The sequence below is a fragment of the Parus major genome, chromosome 7, assembly GCF_001522545.3.
Source record: "Parus major isolate Abel chromosome 7, Parus_major1.1, whole genome shotgun sequence".
Taxonomy (NCBI): domain Eukaryota; kingdom Metazoa; phylum Chordata; class Aves; order Passeriformes; family Paridae; genus Parus; species Parus major.
The window spans coordinates 13,059,621-13,079,584 of NC_031776.1; the positions used below are offsets into that span (position 1 = coordinate 13,059,621).

The window sequence follows — 19,964 nt, forward strand, 5'->3', positions numbered from 1 at the left end:
TGGGGAAGGTGAATATTATATTTTGGATTTGGGCAAGAAGGGTTAGTCAAGACCTCGGTTTTCCTGAGCTGTAGCTGGGGCACAAAAAGAGTACAACATGCACTTTTGACAATTAGAATAGCTGTATGAGAGCCACAGGGAACCCACTCTCTGATCTGCCATCAAAAGGGATGTTTATCAGTGCTCTCACTGGGCTTAGTGATAAAAGTCTTATGAATATCTCTCCAGTCCAGAGCTAAAGCAAATTACAGCAAATTTGGAGTTGTAGGAAAGTCTTACTTCTAAATACAGATAGTCTGAATTTATAATTTTTTCTGATACTTCTTATATCTGAGTGGCTAGTAAGTTGATCCAGACAAGTCAGCACACAGCCAAGTGAAACATTATTATTCTAGAGATACCTTAGATGCAGTGAGCATACTGTGCTTGATGTGCAGTCCAAGACATATGCTCACTGGCTTGGTTTTTTTTTTTATTTTATATTTACATACATACATAATAATGGAGAGGAAAGACCAAAGCTTGCATCTGTGTTTGTACAGTTGTTTACACATCCATATGTGTAGTTTCCCTCCATATCCAATGTAGGAGATGCCTTTGTTTTAAATCTCTTTTTAAAGTAGTGATTTCTGTGCAATGTATGCAGCAAGCAGTGTTTAACTGTGTGCAGAGGTTCATTCTGTCACAGACATAAACTTGCAAGGGCAGAAAAACCACATCTACATGGATTCTAACACTTGTGTCATGAACCCAGGGCTTCCAGTTTCTGCTAGCTTCCATCAATAGCAGACCAAACAAAATGTTGTTCTGTAAATTGATTGCACAGCAGATAGCTTTTCTTGTTGCAAATCTCCATAGTTCAGCAGATTGGAGGGGGGGGAGGGAAAATCAAACTCCATGCCCTGGGAGCCAGGCTATCTTAGTGATTTACAAATGACCTCAGTGATTGAAGTCATTCTGGGCGCTTAATATTGCTCAAGTCTTTCTGTCTCCCTCTCTCTTGCACTCTCTCTCAGCATAATAAAGCTAAGGAAATCCAGGAGACTAAATTCATTGCTGCAGATTAGTGACAGGAAGGAAACTGGATATGCATGAATTAAACAAGACCATTTGAGTTTTTGGATCTGCAGATGTTTTTGTCTCAGAAATGCAACCTCTTTTTTTTTTGCAGGTGACACCCACACATCTCCTTCACTTACTGGCGATGATAAAACAGGAGATAAACCACTGGAACTCATGCAGTTAGGCTTAATCTTTGTATGTCATCGTCACCAAGCAAAGCCACAGCAGTAGGAAAATAGAGCTGTTTTCTGCTGCTCATTTCTAACTGACATTTCTTCACCAGGTTGCTCTTGTAATCTGTGGACTCTTTGAACTCCACTTTGTACCTGAAGTCTTTTTACAGTATGTGGGAACTGCCATGCTGGGACTGGACTGAGCTGCAGTCTATTTGTCCCCTGCCTATATCCTGGTCCTCATTTTGCCTCTTCCTCAGTGGTTTGCAATAAGATTGCAGAACTACAATATAAACACCTTAATATAAATTTTAACTAAAAAAAAAAAATTAATAAAAGAGACAACAAAGGAACACTGATTTTAAAAAGCTCATACTGCGGGTTAAATGTAGGATTTGTAAGTAAGTAATCATTTAGCACAGAAAAGGCAGAAATAAGGGTATTTCAAAATCTTTTTTGCCTAATATGGTTATTTTGAATTAAATGTCCTGAAATAATCACTTCATCATTCCAAGAGCTGCTTTTATTGGTGGAAATCCACTACAGCTGCAGCTCAAACTAATGTGTTTCTCTAGTTGCTGGAGGAAAGCTCTGGAGTTGCTTAACTTCACTTTTCCTGCAGACAGCCATTCATCTATCCTACCTTTCCAGCCAGTTTGCTTGCCCATTGCCCTTTGAACATATTTTGTGCTTTCATCTCAAGAGTTTCTTGGGAGTTGACTGTGCACCTAAGTCCACACACAGGACCTAACCTGGCTTTCACCATCAATGCAGTTTATGTCTCAATAATGCAGAGTGGCCAAACAGTAAAAAGTAGTTCTTGAGGCAAGAAGGACTAGGGTGTTTTTAAGAGTTATTTCTAGTGTATGGCTAGGGAGAGGTAAAAGTCTGAGTTGTGAAGTACACCCTACAGCTGGTTTGTTCATTTCCATTCCCTGAGGGATTGTTCCAGAATTTCACTGAAGAGGTTTCAGAGTGATTTCTCCTTTAACCCCTTTTGCTTCTCCCATCCTTACTGGTGAATTGCTCCCTCACAGGGCTGGACTTGAAAGTAGCACCAAGTCTGTGTGTCTGCAGGAAGGACAGAGGTTATTCCCCTGCTGTCCAATTCTGTATCTTCATAGTCTCATAATTTTTTGTTGTTAAGATAAAACATTGGCATTATTTCAACAATCAGATAATGAGAGAAAGAGCTTCAAGGAGGGCATAATGCTCTCGAAGGCATCATTCCACCCTGGACTTCAGCCTCTGTCCGTAAGTATCAGGAGCTGATGAGCTATGCCAACAGAGAAAAAAATTTCGTTCTGCAGCCAGTTTTGATTTGTCTATGGAAGGCTAAGAAACCCAGGAAGAAATGTGAGTAATCTACTTAATCATTTTCATGAAGGAAAAAAATAAATCAGTTCTCATCTTGACCACTGGTGTTTGAAGATAAAAGTAGCCCAAGGGCTGTCACAGGCAGCGAACATAGCAGAAAAATTCGTCCGTTCTGACTCACGACAGAGTGATCTAATTTAGTGGGGCACTGACGAGGCTGTCGGGCACTAATTTAGCTATTATCTAAGCTAGCCTGATTGCTAGTTGTGCCCTGCTGCAGCCCTCCATGACAAGAGCTTGAGCTGCTGTCGGAATCTGTCGCCCGCTGCGCGCCTGCTCCGGCCCCAGCCGGAGCTTTCCTGCGGCGCTGCGAGACAGCGGGACCGCCCCGCTCAGCCTGGGCTCGGCTTAGCAGGGGGAAATGCAGTCTAGTTAAAGAGGCACTCCGGTCACACAGCGGGGCAGAAGGGAGGCTGGATAGGAAAGCTTCCTTCTGGCATTTCCCACCTTTGATTTCTTAATTTCGCAGCCCGATCTCTTGTCTTTTAAGGTATTTTAGTATATGATTTCTTAAGCTTCTTTATTTTAGAGGAGGATATTATAAAAAGGCTATTTGATCCTCCTATCAGATTGAAACCACTACGTTAATTTCCACAGAACTCTTACGAATTGCTTGCTTGCATCTTTGATTTTGCTGGTTAGGTAGTAATCTTTCCTGTTTGAAAAACCAGATTTGTTTCAACCCATGAGAACATTTCAGTCAATCCAGAATAGTTCCCTTGAAGAAATAAGAAGACAATGAGGAAAAGGAATGATGTAGCCAGATAATGATACAATGGCTATGAAAACTGTGGCATTTGAAAACTCCTCATAATTTCAATGGTCAGATGAATGAAACTGAAGAGCTCCTGGTAAGTTTATGTAATCTAAAGTTATATTTAATTCTTAATAAAACAACAACAGCCAGAGGAGCAGGAAATAAGAACCAGTGCCTTGATCCTGAAGATCCAGTAAGAAAAAGAAAAAAGAAAACAAACAAACAAAAAACCCACCATGAATTTGAGATCATTCAACTTTTTGTTTCTTTGCAAATGGGTTAATATGGAATTGGCAGCCTCCTAATACTTTTTTCAGCCAAATTTGCCACATCATACTATCTGCATGCCCTTGAGGCTGGAATTGTAACATATTGTAACATGATGCTCTAACAAAAGCACCTAATTGTGAAGAACAGTCCATTTGGATCAACTTAAGCAGCTAGTTTCCCTCTCACAGCCACTTAAAGACACTGACTTTGGCTACAAAACAACCTAGTGCTGTTTTCAGTCTTTCCCAGTCTTTACTGGACCTTAACAATGCTAATCCCGTTCTAATCACCCTAACCTGTTTTCTGGTTAGTATGAGTGACTAACGAAATGATGTCTTAGCCTGTGATTCATCTTGTACAACGCATTTTCCAGTCACACTGCAAAACCCTTGCTGAAAGTGGAAAGATTTGATCTTTCTCACTGAGGACTTCGCCTGTGTGCTCTTCAAACTTGAGATTTTTGTACCGTGTTTTTATTAGTCAAACATATCATCAGTAGCCAAAGTTGCTTCTGCTGTCAGAGCATGTCTGCATGCATAATGAACTTGGCAATAGCCAAGAACCTGCTATACACAGGAAATGAAATGTACAGAAATTAAATGCACTGTGGGAATCATGTGGTCTGTGGGATCCCCACGTGGCTGTTTGGCACAACTGAAAATTTGAAGATGGTGGGCAAAATCAAAGGTATGAAAGACCCCCAAATCCTTCAAACAGAAAACATGTACTCATCCAATCACCCCATGGCTTCAGTCTCCTATGGCAACTCCATACCCCTAGCTGAGGAGGAATGTGGCATACAAGATGCTCTTTGTGAAGCAAGTTACCAGTCAGACAGGAGTACATGTGGAAGGCTGCACAATGGTGTTAGAGATTAACAAATAGGATGGGTTCCTGAACTGCTGAGTCTGGAACAGAAACGAAAGGGAAAAGATGATGCACAAAGTAGGAAGATATGATATTGTTTGGCAGAGATGCAGGGTTCACATTTATAGCTACAGAAGAAAAAAGAGGCGTTTTGGAAAAAATGTTATACAGGAGGATGATATTAGAATTTGGAATATTCAGACTTGAAGGAATGTCCAAGACTTTTGGCTTTAGTAAGCCTGACCATCCCAATGGGGAAGGTTCAAGACACTGCAGAGATAACACAGGCTACCTCCTCAGCATTTGTCTTCTAGGGCTTTGGTTCCTGGAAGCAAAGAATAGCCAGGCTGTTGTATTGTGCTGTGCTGGAGACGTGCAGAACAGGAATCAGCATACAGGAGCTGCACAACCCTTGGTTGACCCCTTGCAACATATGTTGATTGCTGTTCAGATGTGATGACTGCAGATCCAATGTTCATTTGACACTGAGACCCGAAAGTGGGGGAAAGGAGGATGAAAAATTAAATCACTCTTTGGCAGGATTATATTTCTATTTGAATTAAAACCCACGCGTAAGGCAGAAAACCCTACTGATTTACCTCTGCCCTCCATGAGAGACAGTTTCCAAGTTCAGAGCTGCAGCAGAGGGAGGTTTCTTTTTACATCATCCCATAAACAGCATATAGACCCCAAAGGCAGGGCCAGGGAGGGCCAGGGATGTCCTGGCATGTTATGCATTGCCTAAAACCAGATGGAATAAATTAGGATTGCTGTTTGTCGAATATGCTAATCCACATATGCAGACTTCAGGCTTAACTGGCTTGCTTCTCTGCAAACACTTTATTTTAGGCCTTTACAGTGGAAGATAAAAGGAATTTACTGGTATCCCATCTCCTACAGTCCATAATTCATGTTTCTATAGAGCTTTAATATAACAGCAATGTCCATTTTAACACAGTGCTGGGGCTTCTCATATCCTGATTCTCCTCGTTTTTACATTTTATGTTTAGGATATTTCCCTGTATCCCCCCCTTCCTTTTTGGTCAGTCGAATGAATTAATACTTGTTGCAAGATGATCCAGGACTTACTTTTCAGTATCATGTCCTGTGAGCTACTAGTATCTTTTAAATACAGAAATACAAAAGTGTAAGGGGAAGGAAAGCAAATTATACCAGTATTTGCTTTAGAAAGTAATACTTTCCTCTGACTAGCCTCAGGCCTAATACATTCATTCCATATTTAATTTACTGTATCTATTTAATAATTTTAAAAGAAGATTGCAAAAAGTATAATAGAGCTCTAGGGAATATAGATGCAATTAAAAAGATGCATCTATACCTAAATATGTATTATGTAAAGAACACTTATCCTGTTTAATGGATTTGATACACATTTTCCATCTCACTTTATACTTGCATTAGAAGTTGTGATTTTCCACAGCACATTGTGATCATACATGTTGTTGTGTAAGACAGTGCCATACCCTGACAGAGAGCTGTGATCAGCCTGCTGCTCTCTGCTGGGAGTGTCTGGATGCCCAGCACGGGATCATTCATACGTCCCCTCCAAGCGAGGAGGGAGGTGGCAAGGCATTAGCATTCCCCCAGTCAGTGCCAGCAAGGAGGGCCAGGCTGGGACCACACAGCAACTGCTATGTGTCCTGTTAGGCTCCTTCCCCTTTGCCCTGTGCATGTGTTCCTTGCGACCTCAGCTGCAGCACAAAGGTGCAGTGAGGGCTCTCCAGGAAAAGAGAGTAAAAATCGTATGTGGAAAAATGTCAGCCTTGGAGTGTTTGTGCATGTGGTGACGGGAAAGGAGAAGAAATAAATTAGACCTTGTTTTGAAGTTCTTCAGTTTAATCATAAGCTTTTGAGTTTGCTGAACTGAACCAGACCAAAGTTCTCAGGGCCTGCTGGGTCCATGACTGGATTCCCATGCTGAAGGCCCATCACTGCCTCTTGGGCCTTGCTTACCATTGCCATTGGGGCTCTGCTGTCCCTGGCTGGGGCAGGGAGCACCTCACTGCTTCTCAGAGATGGCACAGTACCCTCCAGAAACATGGTTCGTGGTGATAGAAGACTCAGAGTGGAAGATTTGTAGCCCAGTCAGCAAACTCAAATAAAACTTTCAATTTTGAAGTACCAAAGTTGTTTTCTTGGGTTAAGACATCAAAGCAGATTGTTGTCATGCTTCCACATCTCTACTTTTGTCTTGTCTCCTCAAAGAGAGAAAGAATCTTCTTATCCAATTTGAAAGAAATTAAATGTTGTACCATCCAAATTTTATTTCAAGGTGGGAATGTGTTGCTTTTTTCTTTTAATTGCTTATTCGGTAGTCTTTATAGAATAAACATTGTCTCCTCAGTATGAAAAGGGAATTTATGCCAAGGGAACCCCAATTACAATTTAGGATGTCCTGTTATTGTAAATTCACTAGATTGAAATAATGGATCATGTTTTGCTAAAGATTTCGTCCTACTCTGGCATGGAGCAGCCCTGAAGAATATCTTTAGAGAGAAAAGTAACTTCCAAATAACACAAAGTTCCTCAAAGTGCTCAGAGCAGATCCTGCAGATGTCTGAGAACTTACAGGTCCAATTTACAATGCTGAGAATGAAGAATCCTCTCACACCCCAAAAACTGGACACTTATGGGAAAAAAAATGAAGTGCTGTTCAGTTGCTTATAAGTTGAACCAGATTTTTGAAAGAGCTGTGGTACAACCTATGGGCCAGGAGATATGCATGAATTTTCAGGAGGACTTAGGAGAATACCTTTTGAATTCTCAAATTCAAAAATAAAAGTAAAAATCTTCTCAAAATCTGAGCTCTCTCTCCCCTAATGCTTTATGTATGACTTTGCATTCCCTTGATGCAGGAGGCAAACAAAAAAGAAATGGGATTGCTCATGATGAAGACAAATCTTTCTTCCTCTCCCACTTGTCTTGATTTTGTCTTCAGGTTGCTTGCTTTTTCAGTCTGTGGAGTTGCTTGGTCATGACTGCAGATGGCCTTATGAACTTTTACAAAGTGTCCAGCCTAAGGACTCACATGTTGAAGGTTTACTAGTTTTCTCTTAGCTTGATTTGTCCTGGCAGATCAATTGTTTCATAGCATAATAGCTTGGATGCCTTCTGACTCACCTTTTCCTCTTTCTTTTAAGTATGTGTCTTTGTCTTTTTGTCAAACTGTGTCTTTGTCTTATAGAGAAAAAAAGATTATTTTTTACATTTTGCCAGGTTTAACAGCAAGTCTCTGAGGACTACACATACAGGGAAGGAAATTAAGGGTTAAATCCAAGGCAATAGTTATTGGAAAATATCAGAAGTTCTGCTTCTTCCAACAGCTGAGCAAAACCACAAGTGTTAGGAAGAAACCAGCTCTGAGGTCTGATGCCATCTTTTCATTCACTGACAACCCTCAACACAAGCTGGGCCTCATTTTCAGCCATCATGGAGAAATTTATTTTTTTTTACTTCTCCCCCTTTTTATATTGGTTTGTTAGTCTGGATTTTCTTTTAGCAGATCAAAGTCTAGTTAATACTTGCTATGATGTACGTGTCCGTGGTCAACAGAAACAAACACGATGAGAAAATGAGAGGCTGTCCTTCCATGCCCCAGAGGAAGTGACTGCCCAGAAGCACACGAGGCTCCTGGTGGGATCAGGGCTGCCAGGATCGGTACGCGGTGTAGTCTCGTGTTGGGGCATAGGATGGGTAACCCTTGTTCTTCTGGTATGGTGGGTGCCGGGGAATCATGTTCATGTAGTCACTCTGATGGTACATATTCTTTTTGAATTTTTGCTGTGGGAGAAGGGTGAAGACAACTGTGAAAACTCTCATGTTAACTGCTAACAGTTTTGGCCCTAGGTCCTTGTTCAGGGAGGCAGGTATATTTGTAAGGCAGCTTGAAGTTTAAATACATTTACAAAATAATTGGAACACATGTTCTCATCGAATAATCTATGGAATTTTTCCAACCTGAAAGTAAGTCTCCAGTTTATCTGGTGAGAGATTTACAGTGTTAGTTCTTCAGATAAAGGAATGCTACACACCAAGGATACAAACTGATGCCTCTCACCATAATCTTGCCTCTCTCATCTGTGGAATGATTCAGCAGAAACAAAAAGAGTTTGAGCTGTGAAGGCTGTCCTCATTTATTAGGAAGTAAAGAGAAATTAGCTTAACTCGAACAGAACAAGAGCATGAAAAATCAGCTCAGACTATATGTATAATGGTTTTCCTACCATTTACAGCAGTAAGACACAATGCATATGTTGTTCTGAACCTTCCTTCAAGAAGTGAAAGAATCAGAGCTGATGTTAATCTTTTATGTCTCCTTATCTGGGCCTCAAAAATCCTACTTCCACTGCTGGATTCCTGCTTATAATGCCCCTGTGAGACAAGGGAAGCATTGGCTCTTTCAGAAATAACAGTAGCAGAAGACAGGTGAAATAATTTGCCTAAAATCACAGAGGAAATATGTGGCTACAGCAGCATTTCAACCTCTGACTGCTGCAGGCTGTGCACAAGGTTGGTGTTTTTTACGCAGCTTAAGGCTTTATTGACCAGGGGTAAGTAAAATGCTTCCATGCTTCTTCCTTAATAGTGATCATACTCTCTTTTGCAATCTCCTTTTTACTGAAATTTCCTTCCCATGTACAGAAATAGTAGCATATACTGCAGTATACATGCACATGATGCTGTGGAATTGGAAGAGGCTTGCATTAGAAAATATGATGGCTGCATTATGTTGTAGATGCAGAGTGGGGCACTTACTATGAAATATTTTAAGCTTTTAAATATTAATGTTATAGATATGTGAAATGTTGAATGTAAGTTACATACTGCTTAAGCCATGTAATGCCGATGCATGTAAAACATTTGATACAAAAGCTTTATCTCTGTGTGTTCATCTCCATAATACAGGATTTCTAATTCACCTAGGAGGTAGTTTTTCATGGGAGAAAGACATTTTGCTAGCATGCATGATTGGCGGGCTGTTACAGGATCAAAGACTGCTTCTTTCACAACAGAAAGCAGTTTTCCTTCAGGGAAGGCAGAACGTTATGAAAATAGACAAATCTTTAACTGCTTTCAGGAACTGATCAGGCTTGCCATGTCTGTCGAGTACCACAACTAGGACCTTTTTCTTACAATTCACAATGTCTTCTAGGTAGCTGTATTTGCATTCAACAACACTCTAAATACATCCAGAATCAGAATATATATAATCTGAAGAATACTGCCAGCAGTAATAACAGCAGGTGAAAACTGATGCAGCAAACAGCGCACATGGCAATGCAGCCTTGACACTCTTGCTGAGGGCAGACATGTTAGTGGCAAAGTGTGAAGCCTTTAGGTAACAATGGAGAAAATGGTTCAGATTGTAAATAATGGATTTGAAGCTATAGCATCTTATCTGTGGCACAGCCATGGCAGCACAGCAGTGTAACACCAGCAGCTGCTCATGTAATCCTCTCAGCTCTCCTCAGAGGCAGCCTCTACAGTAGGGACAAAGAAGAGCCACTTAACAGGCCTTTGCATTTTCCTGAGGCAGTGCCCGCTTTGATTGTTTTCCATTAGAAATAGACACAGATTGAGAATGTGTCCTTTTGTGAAACACTTAGCCGATCTCAAGCTTCAGCTAGCAGTGACCGTGGTTTTCTGTACACAAGCAGCATTTAACCTGGCAGGGACTCTGGACCCTTTGTACAGGCTACCTCATAATTGTTGTGTTGGAAATTGCTATTTAACAATAAAAATAGAGGGGAAAGCCAGAGTGCAAGGAATTGAGTTATCTTTGTTCAAGTCTTTCTCACATGGAGTGAGTAGTGTAAATTTGCTCTGGAGATCACAGTCCTAAGACTCGTCAAGGAAAATGTCCTTCTGCTGCCCCTGTATCATGCCAGGAGGAGAGCTAGATGTGACTCGGGCCAGTCAACTCTCCAGAGAGATTAGAAAGCAAAAATTACGAGTCATAAGGCTGTCATAGTTTTCTTACTGTTGATGTAGACAAAGGACTATTGACATCCAGGTGCTCCTATTCCATTGTAGTCAAGCTGCCAGAAATAGTGGTTGCTCAAGGGAATTGCTGGATAGGCACAAGACACCACTGCAGATGGTTCTGAGCTAAGGGCTCCCTACAGATTGTTTTATTGTAGGTGAGCTCTTGTCAGTATAGTCTCAAATGGTTTTGTCAGAAATGCTTGTAGTTCTAGATTACCCTGACAGGTTCAGCTGGCAGAGGTGTCCAGGTATTGCTGGTGTGCAGGGCACTGCCAACTCTGTGGCATTACTATTTGCTGTAGGACTACACTGCAGAGGCTTGACTGCCCACCTGGAGAGCATCTGGTGTTTCAGCTCTTTTGGGGTACACCATGGGTGTGCATACATAACTGGGATGAGGAAACACTGCTATCCTGTACTGAAGGAGTATCAGTGAGTTAGTGGTAAACACGACAAGTATAAGCTGAAAAATTAACTATAAGAGAATACAGAGCAAAGGAAAATACAAGTTTCTTACCCAGTAGTTAATAAACACTGCAGTTATTAGCATACTGTAGAGTGCAAGAATTCCAGTCACTGTTGCCAGAATCCACAAAGGAATTGCAGACTGAGGCTCTTGTATTTGGGTGGGTGTCTCTTTAAGGAAAGAGCAAAGAAAACTTTAAGTACATGAAATTTAAAACATCGATCTCTCCTTATTTACTCCTTGTTCCAATGTGTCATTTAATCAATCATCAGTTTAGGATCTCTTCTTCAGGAGATCCAGAGCAGGAATGTAGTTTTAACAGGCAATGCAACTTTTTTTTTTAAGGAAACAAGCTGCCTCCAGCCACTATGTAAGGACTGTGTACAGGGAGGATACTGGCCTACAGAGGTTTCTCAGCTTACCTTTCACATGGATGACAGTCCCGTTGCTCTTCTCATTGTAGACATATGGGGGTGGATACATGACCTCAATTTTGCAGAAGTAGATGTCAGTTTGGTTGGCATTCATGTTCCAAAGACTGAAGATGACTTTGTCTTTATCATGATACCCCTGGCAGTTGAATTCTTTATTTGAATTGCTGCTAATTTTGGTTGTGTTCCATGAGATAAAGCAAACTTCAACTGAACTGTCCGTTCCTTTGTGTAGCGAAGCTCGAAATTCTTTCCCTGTTCCATTGTATGTGTAGTTGCAAACTAGAGTTGCAGTTTGGTTAGCTACAATGAGCAAAGGATGCTGAGCCACTAAAATCTTGTTTTCTGGAAGGGAGGGGAGAAAGCGAGAAAAGCACTTGTTTATAAAATGTAACACATCCTCCCATGCAACTCTTGTCCATATCTTCTCTCCCCTGCTGACACTCCCTACCAGGGAGTACAAAACCACCCATCTACAGAAGCATTTTCTCACAGGAGCTATTGTTGCAGCTAGCCACCTGTATGTAAATAATTACATCGTCTCTAAGGGACTATGAGATCAAGTGTGTTTTTCTTCAGAGCTGGAACAGTAGCAGAGGCAGTGGCCCGTGATTAAGACTTCACATCAGAGCTCAGAAGCCTAGTCTGCATCTGTGTATACGTGTGTACACATAAGGTCATCTAAGTCTATCCTTCACTCAGCAAGCAGTTTCCTGGGGATCATGGAGTGAAAATACACTGAAATTACAGTGAAATTGACACTGCAGTCAGATAAGAGAATATTATTTATACATTTGCTTTTTAATTCAAGGACTCCTGAAGAGTTTGCAGGTGGATTTCCTGAACCATTTCAAGGGTTTGGACCTTGGGCAATGAACACTAAAAGAATGAACTGTTATCATTTTAATGTAAAATAAGTAATTTCTCTAGCCAGCAGCTGTAATAGATTCTTAATCTCTCAAAGGACTCTGGAGCTGACTGATTTGACACTGCATTGGCACTTAGCACTTGAATGGCCTGAAAAGAACATGTCACATGAATGTATAATTAAATTTTAATTGACCAGACCGATACATAAACAGGAAATGTTTTCTGACATGTAGACCTCTGTGCTATCATCTGCCAAACAATGAAACAAAGCAAGGAGTATGCAGAAAGACAACTTCTTCCAAGAAATGTCATCCTGCACAAATGAGACCCTTCTTTTCAAATGATGACCCCTAAGTAAGAGGGAGTTGTGGCTTTTAAGCAAGAGACTTGGCAAAGCTTTTATATGACTACTTAAGTTTTTATGCAAGCTCAGCTCAAAACCAGTTTGAATAGTCTTTTACACATCCCTGAGGATCACTGTGGCTGTTGAAATGACAACTGTACCTCTTGTCCTCAAAATGTGGTGCATACCTAGATTCTTTCTACTTAATCTGTGTGGCGAGACTTCAAAAAGGCTAGTAAGAGAAATAAAGTGGGAAGGAGGCCAGATCCAGAATGACCAGAAAATTAGGTGTTTAAAACTGTTTTTAACAATATTTAGGACCAAATGATACTTGCTGTATTCATGCCTGCACAAGAAGATGAAGTACCCCAGCCTCTTGAGCAGAATACTCCTTTGAGATGAATGTGGTCCAGGGAATAAAGTAAACACAAAGAGATTCATAACATGGCCAGGACTAGTGGAAGGGAGTGGCAGTAAAAACAGCCTTTGGCTAGGAGATTCTCCAGTTACCAGCAGAACTTGTGAAACTGCTGAAGTTGTTAATTTTCTCATTGAAAGTCTCCTTTACCAGCCCTTGCTTCAAATGAGAGGAGATGTGAGACAGGGAGACAAGGAATGATCTACTGCCTCATCTTTAGCAAAGAAAGATTGTAGCCTATCCTCCTTGTGTCTCTTTATTCAACATTGTTAGTGAGAGGGTGGAGGAAAGCTCATAACAGTTCTGAAATCCCATGTTTGCAGGCAACCAAAACACTGTGAAACTTTGGATGAAGGGTAATCTTTCCAGGCTTTACAGCAGAAAGAGACAAGGATCTTTGAATCCTACGACAGAGTGGTGGAATAAGAATAGAGAAGGTGAGTCTATAATGCCTGTGATGACTTTTCATCAAAATAAAGACATTTCAGCAAAACAATTCAGTTTCCTTTAATCAGCATTTTCCGACAAAAGCTCTCACATAGTCTTATAAGGCATTCTAGTATCGGCTGAGGTTTGGATTCCACCCCTTCAGACAAGGTATTTGATTATATTTTTGTTGGCCAGAAAATTGATCTTTGGCCTACATGGCAATTTGCAAGTCTGTGGCAGAATTGTTCCACCTGTAGCACAGCAGAATTCTACACATCTCACTTGAGACAGAGTTATTCTACTGCTTTGCAGAATTTGTGCACTGCTACAACCCTGATTGTCACATGGACTGAAAACACCTTCAGGGCAGACCTTTTCTGTCTCAGAGCTGACAACCAAAATAGGGTCCCAGAACAGACAGAAGCATTACACTTCAAAAAGTGCTTGCCTATTTTCATTGTACTTTCAAGTACTTATAGAAAATGAATGGATATTTTTTTGCTCAGCCTGATCATATTTTCTGTGATCAGAGGAAAGTCAAAGAACAATGAAAATCTCATCACTGAGGGACTCCCTTCAGATTTTATTTACACTCTTCTGCAGACCCCCATGACTTACCCCCATCTCTTTGCTGTCATCAGCTAACCTGGATTCCTGACGTTTAGACCTGTGCTTCATGCCTTGAGCTCTACTGTTTAGCTAGCGCTCTGGACTGTTTATGTCCCTGCCATGATACAGTGCTAATTGGCAACCAGTCTCTTTTGATACACCTACCTAAAATGATAAATTCATTCAACTCATTCTCATGTCTTGAATCAGTTTGCCTTGACTTGCAGGCTAGGCTTGATAACCCAGCTCCATGCTGCTGATGCTGGGATGCAGACTGGCTGAGCAGTGGGAAAAACCTCATTTGTGGGTCATTAAATGAAGATAGCTCCTACATGCTTGAAGCTAAGCACCCAAATCCGTTTTCACAAAGTGGCTCTACTACTTCAAATCTAAATTAAAGGAGGTATTTTTGTTTTCATTTATAGGAAGAACTCATTAGCACCACATGAATTGGTTGGGCTGCAATGCTAAAAGGGGCAAGGCAAGCTTACCCCACTGGCATGTTGGACAAGCCCTGCTGTCATCCTCGTCCTCCTCTGGACTTGGAGGATTTTTGAATTGAAGAAAGTCAATCATACTAAAATGTGTGCTATTTTCATGGGGAAGACAAAGTAATGCCAAACATCCCTCACTTCACATGTGATCGGAATAGGATTTGACTAGATTCTGAGCAGGATCTAGCCCATTCTGAGGAAACATGGGCTGAGGCTGCTTTTGCCTACACAGAGACAGGTTTTCCTCATAAGTGTCACTTTGGGTTTGTTAAATGGTGGAACTCTGAAACATTTAGTCGGTGTTTCCTTTCCCCTAAGTAGGATTGTGATTGCCACTTCAGAGCTGTGTTCACTCATGATGTGTAGTAATAAATATCTATATCTCGGCCTTACCCAGCCAGGAAAATAGCAGTTATGAAAAATCATTGTTTACAGTTTCAAAAAGCAGTGACTTTAAAAATGTAAAATCATATCAATCAGTGTGCACAGGCTGAAAGCCTTTTCAGGACCTTAGGATTTATATGCAATTGTGTGTAATGAATGTAAATGAATGCATGTTAAGCTTTTTAATAGATTATTTGTGGTGCTGGACATTTCTTGTAATCACATGTGAGGGGGTTTTGGATCATGAAACAAAATGCTATCCATCTATAATATCTGTAAAATACTGACTCTCTGATCATCAAACCCAATGCAAGCAAAACTCCACTGAAGTTTTTTTTATTTTTTCTATTCACCAAGAAAGTGAAATAGAGTTGACAAAGTATGGAAAATATCTATTTTGAGGTGTTGGGCTTTGGTTTTTTTTCCTCCAGAACTCTTCATGAATCATCATCAGCTATTGGAAAAAACATATTCTGCTAAAATATTTAGTACTCCTCTTCCTTTTTTATGCCAGTTGACTTCAAGAAGCTATTTTCCAGAGCAAGGTATCTTAGATAAGTTGGCATTTCTGTAAGCACAGGAAAGAAATGGCCCACATAACTCCCTGGGGGGACAGGGAAAACCCTAACTGAAAAAACTGAAAGGAATTTGTTTAAGCCACAGGCAGAAAGTCACACAGGTATGTTATAAAAAAAGCTATTTACTTTTTGCTGCTGCTGGTCTGTTGTTCAAGTAGGTTTACTCTTCTTTCCTAGGTGCAAGGGTCCTTCTCTTTTACTTTAGTTTGAAGCCACCCAGCTGTGTGTCTGATGTGCAGCTGGGGGGATCCTCTCCATCTGGCCCTTACAGACCAGCTTTCTGCACAACTTTCCTGCTTTCCTTCGAGTACGGCAGGCAGCAGAGTACTCCAGAAAGCCCAGGTAACACTCATGCTTTAAGCAAATCCAGTGTGAGCACAGGGATTTTTCTTGGCAGTTTGTGATTTGTTTTTTTAGAACAAGAATTAGTTGATGTCATCCTACACTTGGCTAACCTTGCCTCATCCATCTTTTGCATTCTGGTGACCTTGGTAGGTTAGAAGTTGATTTTAAGCCCCAGAGACCATAAGCCAGAAGGTTACGTGGATAGTAAAAAGATGAGGTCAGTTGTGGTACACTGCAGTGGGAACCTCCTTACATTACTTATTTTACAAAATACCAGAGACTTGATCTAGCTGCCTCTCTGACAGACCACAGCAAGGTAATTATTTAGCCAACAAAAAGGGGAGGAGGACAAACTTTGTTAACATTAGTGTTTCTGCAAAAGGCAAATTACTAAACTAGTATTTTAAATCCCTTTCTATGATCTAAACTCAGCCTGCAGCAGCCACTGATATAATCTAGCAACAGGACGAACTCTGTTGATTTTCCCAAACCAAAATACCTGGGGCTTATAATGCACTTCATGGCTTGAGGAAGTCCTGCAGGGTTTTGACCTGCCTTAATGTTTCCCATGTACTAAGGAGCAATCATCTTGAAAATGAAGACTGAAGAAAAATGATGGGGAAAGGATGAGAACCCTGAGAAGCAAATGACCTCATGTGCTTCTGTTTAAGAAGTTGAACAATCTTGGTGAGTCTGTTGGAGAAACACAAGTTCTTCATGCAAAGCAAGTGTATATATATCTATAAAGCCGTGGCATAACACCTGTGTCTGAGAACTACACACTGTAACTTATTTTCTTGCAAATCAAAAGCACTGCTTAAAAGCTGTTCACACCTCATGGAAATGTGTTCAGAACTCTTAACCTACTGCTGATATTTATCCCCTCCTGGAATTAGTGTCTTCTTTGACAATCCAGGGGCCTGCTGTGGAAATAATTGTGATATTGCAAACACAGAATTCTAAACATGGGAAAGGACAAGGAAGAAAAAATCTATGATTTCTTAAAGAAATAAAGATCATGGTTTCATGCAAACTTCAATGCCTTCACCGAGGAAAACAGTTATGGAAAAATAATGTAAAAATAAGAAAAAAATAGATTAAATTGCATCTCTCATACTAGAAAAGTGAGTTTTAAAAGATGTTCTCTGTGTTAGAAATTTTGTACTGGAAACCAGAATTTTTTTCCTATCTGTAACTTCCCTGGAAACTACAAAAAACTGATATTTGAAGAAGATGCAATAACAACAGTTCACAGCCAGCAGTCTGAAAATTTGTCTGTCTCAAGATTATCCTAGCAAAAGCCAGCATCCTTTGCCTTGCTTTACATTTTAATATACCCACTGGAAAGGCATGTTAGGTCTGAACATAGGAACACTGCATCAGCAAGACATCACCAAGATAAATACCCTCAGCCACAACAACTGAAGAGTCAGGGACATTCACTAAGACTAGGGATTTCAAAATCACTTTTTTTTGTTTTTCTTTCCTCAAGATGTTCAGAAAGAAACTAGATGTCTAGTAAGTATCAGTAAGCCACTAAACAATGCAAAAATCAGAAACTTGGCAAGTCCTATTGTCCCATCTTTGAGCTCAGTAAGCAGCTCTGCTTTTGAGCATTTATTTGTTAATCCTGTGAGGATGTCATTGTACTCAGCACCGGAGCCCGTGACACTTAAGCCAGGCCATGGGGGAACCTCAAGCTTTACAAGTATATTTGGGGATGGGGAGAGTCTTCCCCAGGACAGGCGCTGGCACCAGGTTTGCTCAGACCCGCTGCCCCCAGGAAAAGGCGCTTGTGAGCAGAACTTGTAAAGCCTGGGGAGTAGGTGAAATAAACACCCCTCTACCTATGCATGCAGTTTCCAAATGGATCTAGAGAGAAGTCAGATTAAAAGAAAGATCTTAGGTCTTATGGCAGGAGAAAAATTGTCCTCTCAGTTATATCAAGTTGTTCCATTTGCAGACTTGGCAGCGTGCTGTCTCTCCCCTTTCATCCAAACAAGAAGAATCAATGCAAAATTAATTCCGAGCTATACGAGACCTTCTACCCCTTGATGATCAAAGCAAGAAAAAATTGGTGAAAGGACTGAAATGTGAGGGGTTTTTGTTACCTGTTACATCAGCAGTGGGGATGAAGCAGAGCACCACGAGGATCCCCAGGAGCATGGTGCTAATGGGGGGCCTGCTGCCTTGTCTCCACCCCCTGCAGGCACTGCCACGACTCCCAGCGCCCCACAGCACCAGCCGTCCTTCCCTGTGGGGCCAGTCTGCAGCCTCAGGTGCTCACACAATTTCTCTCCTCCCCCCTCTGCAGCACATGATACACTGCCAAGTAAAACTACTTTAACAGCAATGCTTGAACAGGAAATTAAATTGTTTGCTGATTTTAGTCTTAGGAAGTTGCCTCTGCGAAGCTCATTAATGCTTAAAAGGTGTTGGAAGCCTGCATTTCATGATAGAGACTGCCAGCCCTGTATTGCAAGGTGTGGTAATGTCTGGGGCTCTGCAAAGCTGCTCTTGTCAGGGAGGAACGGATTTCCCTAGGGATGCAGTGCTTTTTTTATTTAGCAAGAGTACATACACATGTACACTGGTTCCATCATCATGGGAGAAGCAAACACCGGTTCCCAAGTTCCTGGTGGCCAGAGCTGACCCCTCAGAAAGTTGTGTGCTCAGGAAACTTCACTTTTCCTCACTCCTATGAGCAGAAATCTTCCTCTCTTGGCCTGCCATCTTGCTTCTGCCTGTTTTCCCAGCCCCTGGCAACACCAACATTTTTGGCAGTAGTTTGTTTGTTTCTCTACATCTGCTTCTTGCCTCGAATACAGAGCCAACGGCGCGGGAAATAGTGATCTGGAATACCTTCATATTTTGAAAAATATCCCAATTTGTGAATGAGTACAAGTGTAATCCAGTTAATATCTAAATAAAGGCAGCATGCAACAAACACATTGCTCAGTCAGTGCTTTCATGGAGGCCTTCTTATATAAAGTTTTTTTCTTCAGCTCATCAGGTATATGCTCTTTCTGCTTTGCAAGCTCAATGTCACCTCTTCCTTTGCAAGAGCAAGTCATGAGAGCCAGATGATGGCTTTTATAACTGTGAAGAGCTCTGATTATTACATCTGGTTTTTTTGGTCCACCAAAGTAGAAATATTTAACTGTATCAGTGCCTGTCACTTTCTTTGATTTATTCAAGAGAAAAGGGAAGGTATCTAGCAGGAATACTTTCAAGAAAATTGGGCAGTTATAGAAAGGGATGAAGGACCATGTACTATTCTTTCATATCCCTTAGTATCTGAAGCTTTTAGACCATGTTTTATCAAAAATTACAAATGCAATTTATGAGCAGCCTTAGCTGATATATTTAATTGCAGCCTAGAAATTTAAACAATATTGTTTTGTAATCAGTGTTAGTTGCCTACAATACTGAAGGTTTTGGAATTTCCTCAAATTAATTAAAAAGTACAAAAGAGAAAAAAATAAGTTTCTCTCTTTCTTATCCCACTTTTGTGCTATCTAGATAAATCTCCTGGCACATTTTTTTGACTCATATGAGTGTACCTGCAGTTACCAACAAAATTGTCTTAGCTTAACTTGTAGTGTGAATCCCTCAAAAAAGTTACAAAATTCAGTACCTTTTTGCTGAATTGCTGACACAGAGATGAAAACCCACTGCTGGCCCTGGTAACATCTTCTGGCTCTGGTAGCTCCACTTACACAGTTTGCATCTTGGCTGTCAGATCCTTTCTGTATTCGGGATATGGACTGGAAATGCACAAGGAGTGCATTTTACCCTCATCACAGAATTAGCAGAATATATTTCAGAGAGAGAGATACTGATACTAATTTTCCTGGCATACATTGACAAAGGGGCACGATTCAGGTGGAAACCAGATTATAGAAACAGTTATGCAGGAGGAGATCCTGCTCTAGGAATACCATTACTAAAAACCTGAGGGAACAGTGTGCACTCTCTGGGTGAGGTTCCATTTGTTCCCTTCCATCCCTTATTGCTCATCATGTGCCTCTCCCATTGTGAGGGCAGACCATGGCACTGACTGCAAACAGGGACTGGACTGGTGG

The 19,964-nt window shown here is 40.9% G+C and overlaps 1 protein-coding gene across 1 annotated transcript; it reads right to left on the reverse strand.

Moving 5' to 3' along the window:
• Positions 1–5,323: 5,323 nt before the first annotated feature.
• Positions 5,324–18,197, reverse strand: CD28 (CD28 molecule). The gene is made up of 4 exons (XM_015635095.3): positions 17,991–18,197; positions 11,401–11,754; positions 11,030–11,148; positions 5,324–8,307 (listed from the first exon to the last, which is right to left on the reverse strand). The coding sequence occupies exons 1-4, from the start codon at positions 18,043–18,045 to the stop codon at positions 8,167–8,169; spliced, it is 669 nt and encodes a 222-aa protein (XP_015490581.1). The 5' UTR covers positions 18,046–18,197; the 3' UTR covers positions 5,324–8,166.
• Between the last annotated feature and the right edge of the window lie 1,767 nt (positions 18,198–19,964).

Coding starts and splice junctions, on each gene's coding strand:
- CD28 (XM_015635095.3), bottom strand. CDS start 18,045: ATGCTCCTGGGGATCCTCGTGGTGCTCTGCTTCATCCCCACTGCTGAT. Junction 11,149..11,400: donor GACTGTCATCCATGTGAAAG/GTAAGCTGAGAA, acceptor CTTTCCTTAAAG/AGACACCCACCCAAATACAA. Junction 8,308..11,029: donor CAGTGTTTATTAACTACTGG/GTAAGAAACTTG, acceptor CTTCTCCCACAG/CAAAAATTCAAAAAGAATAT.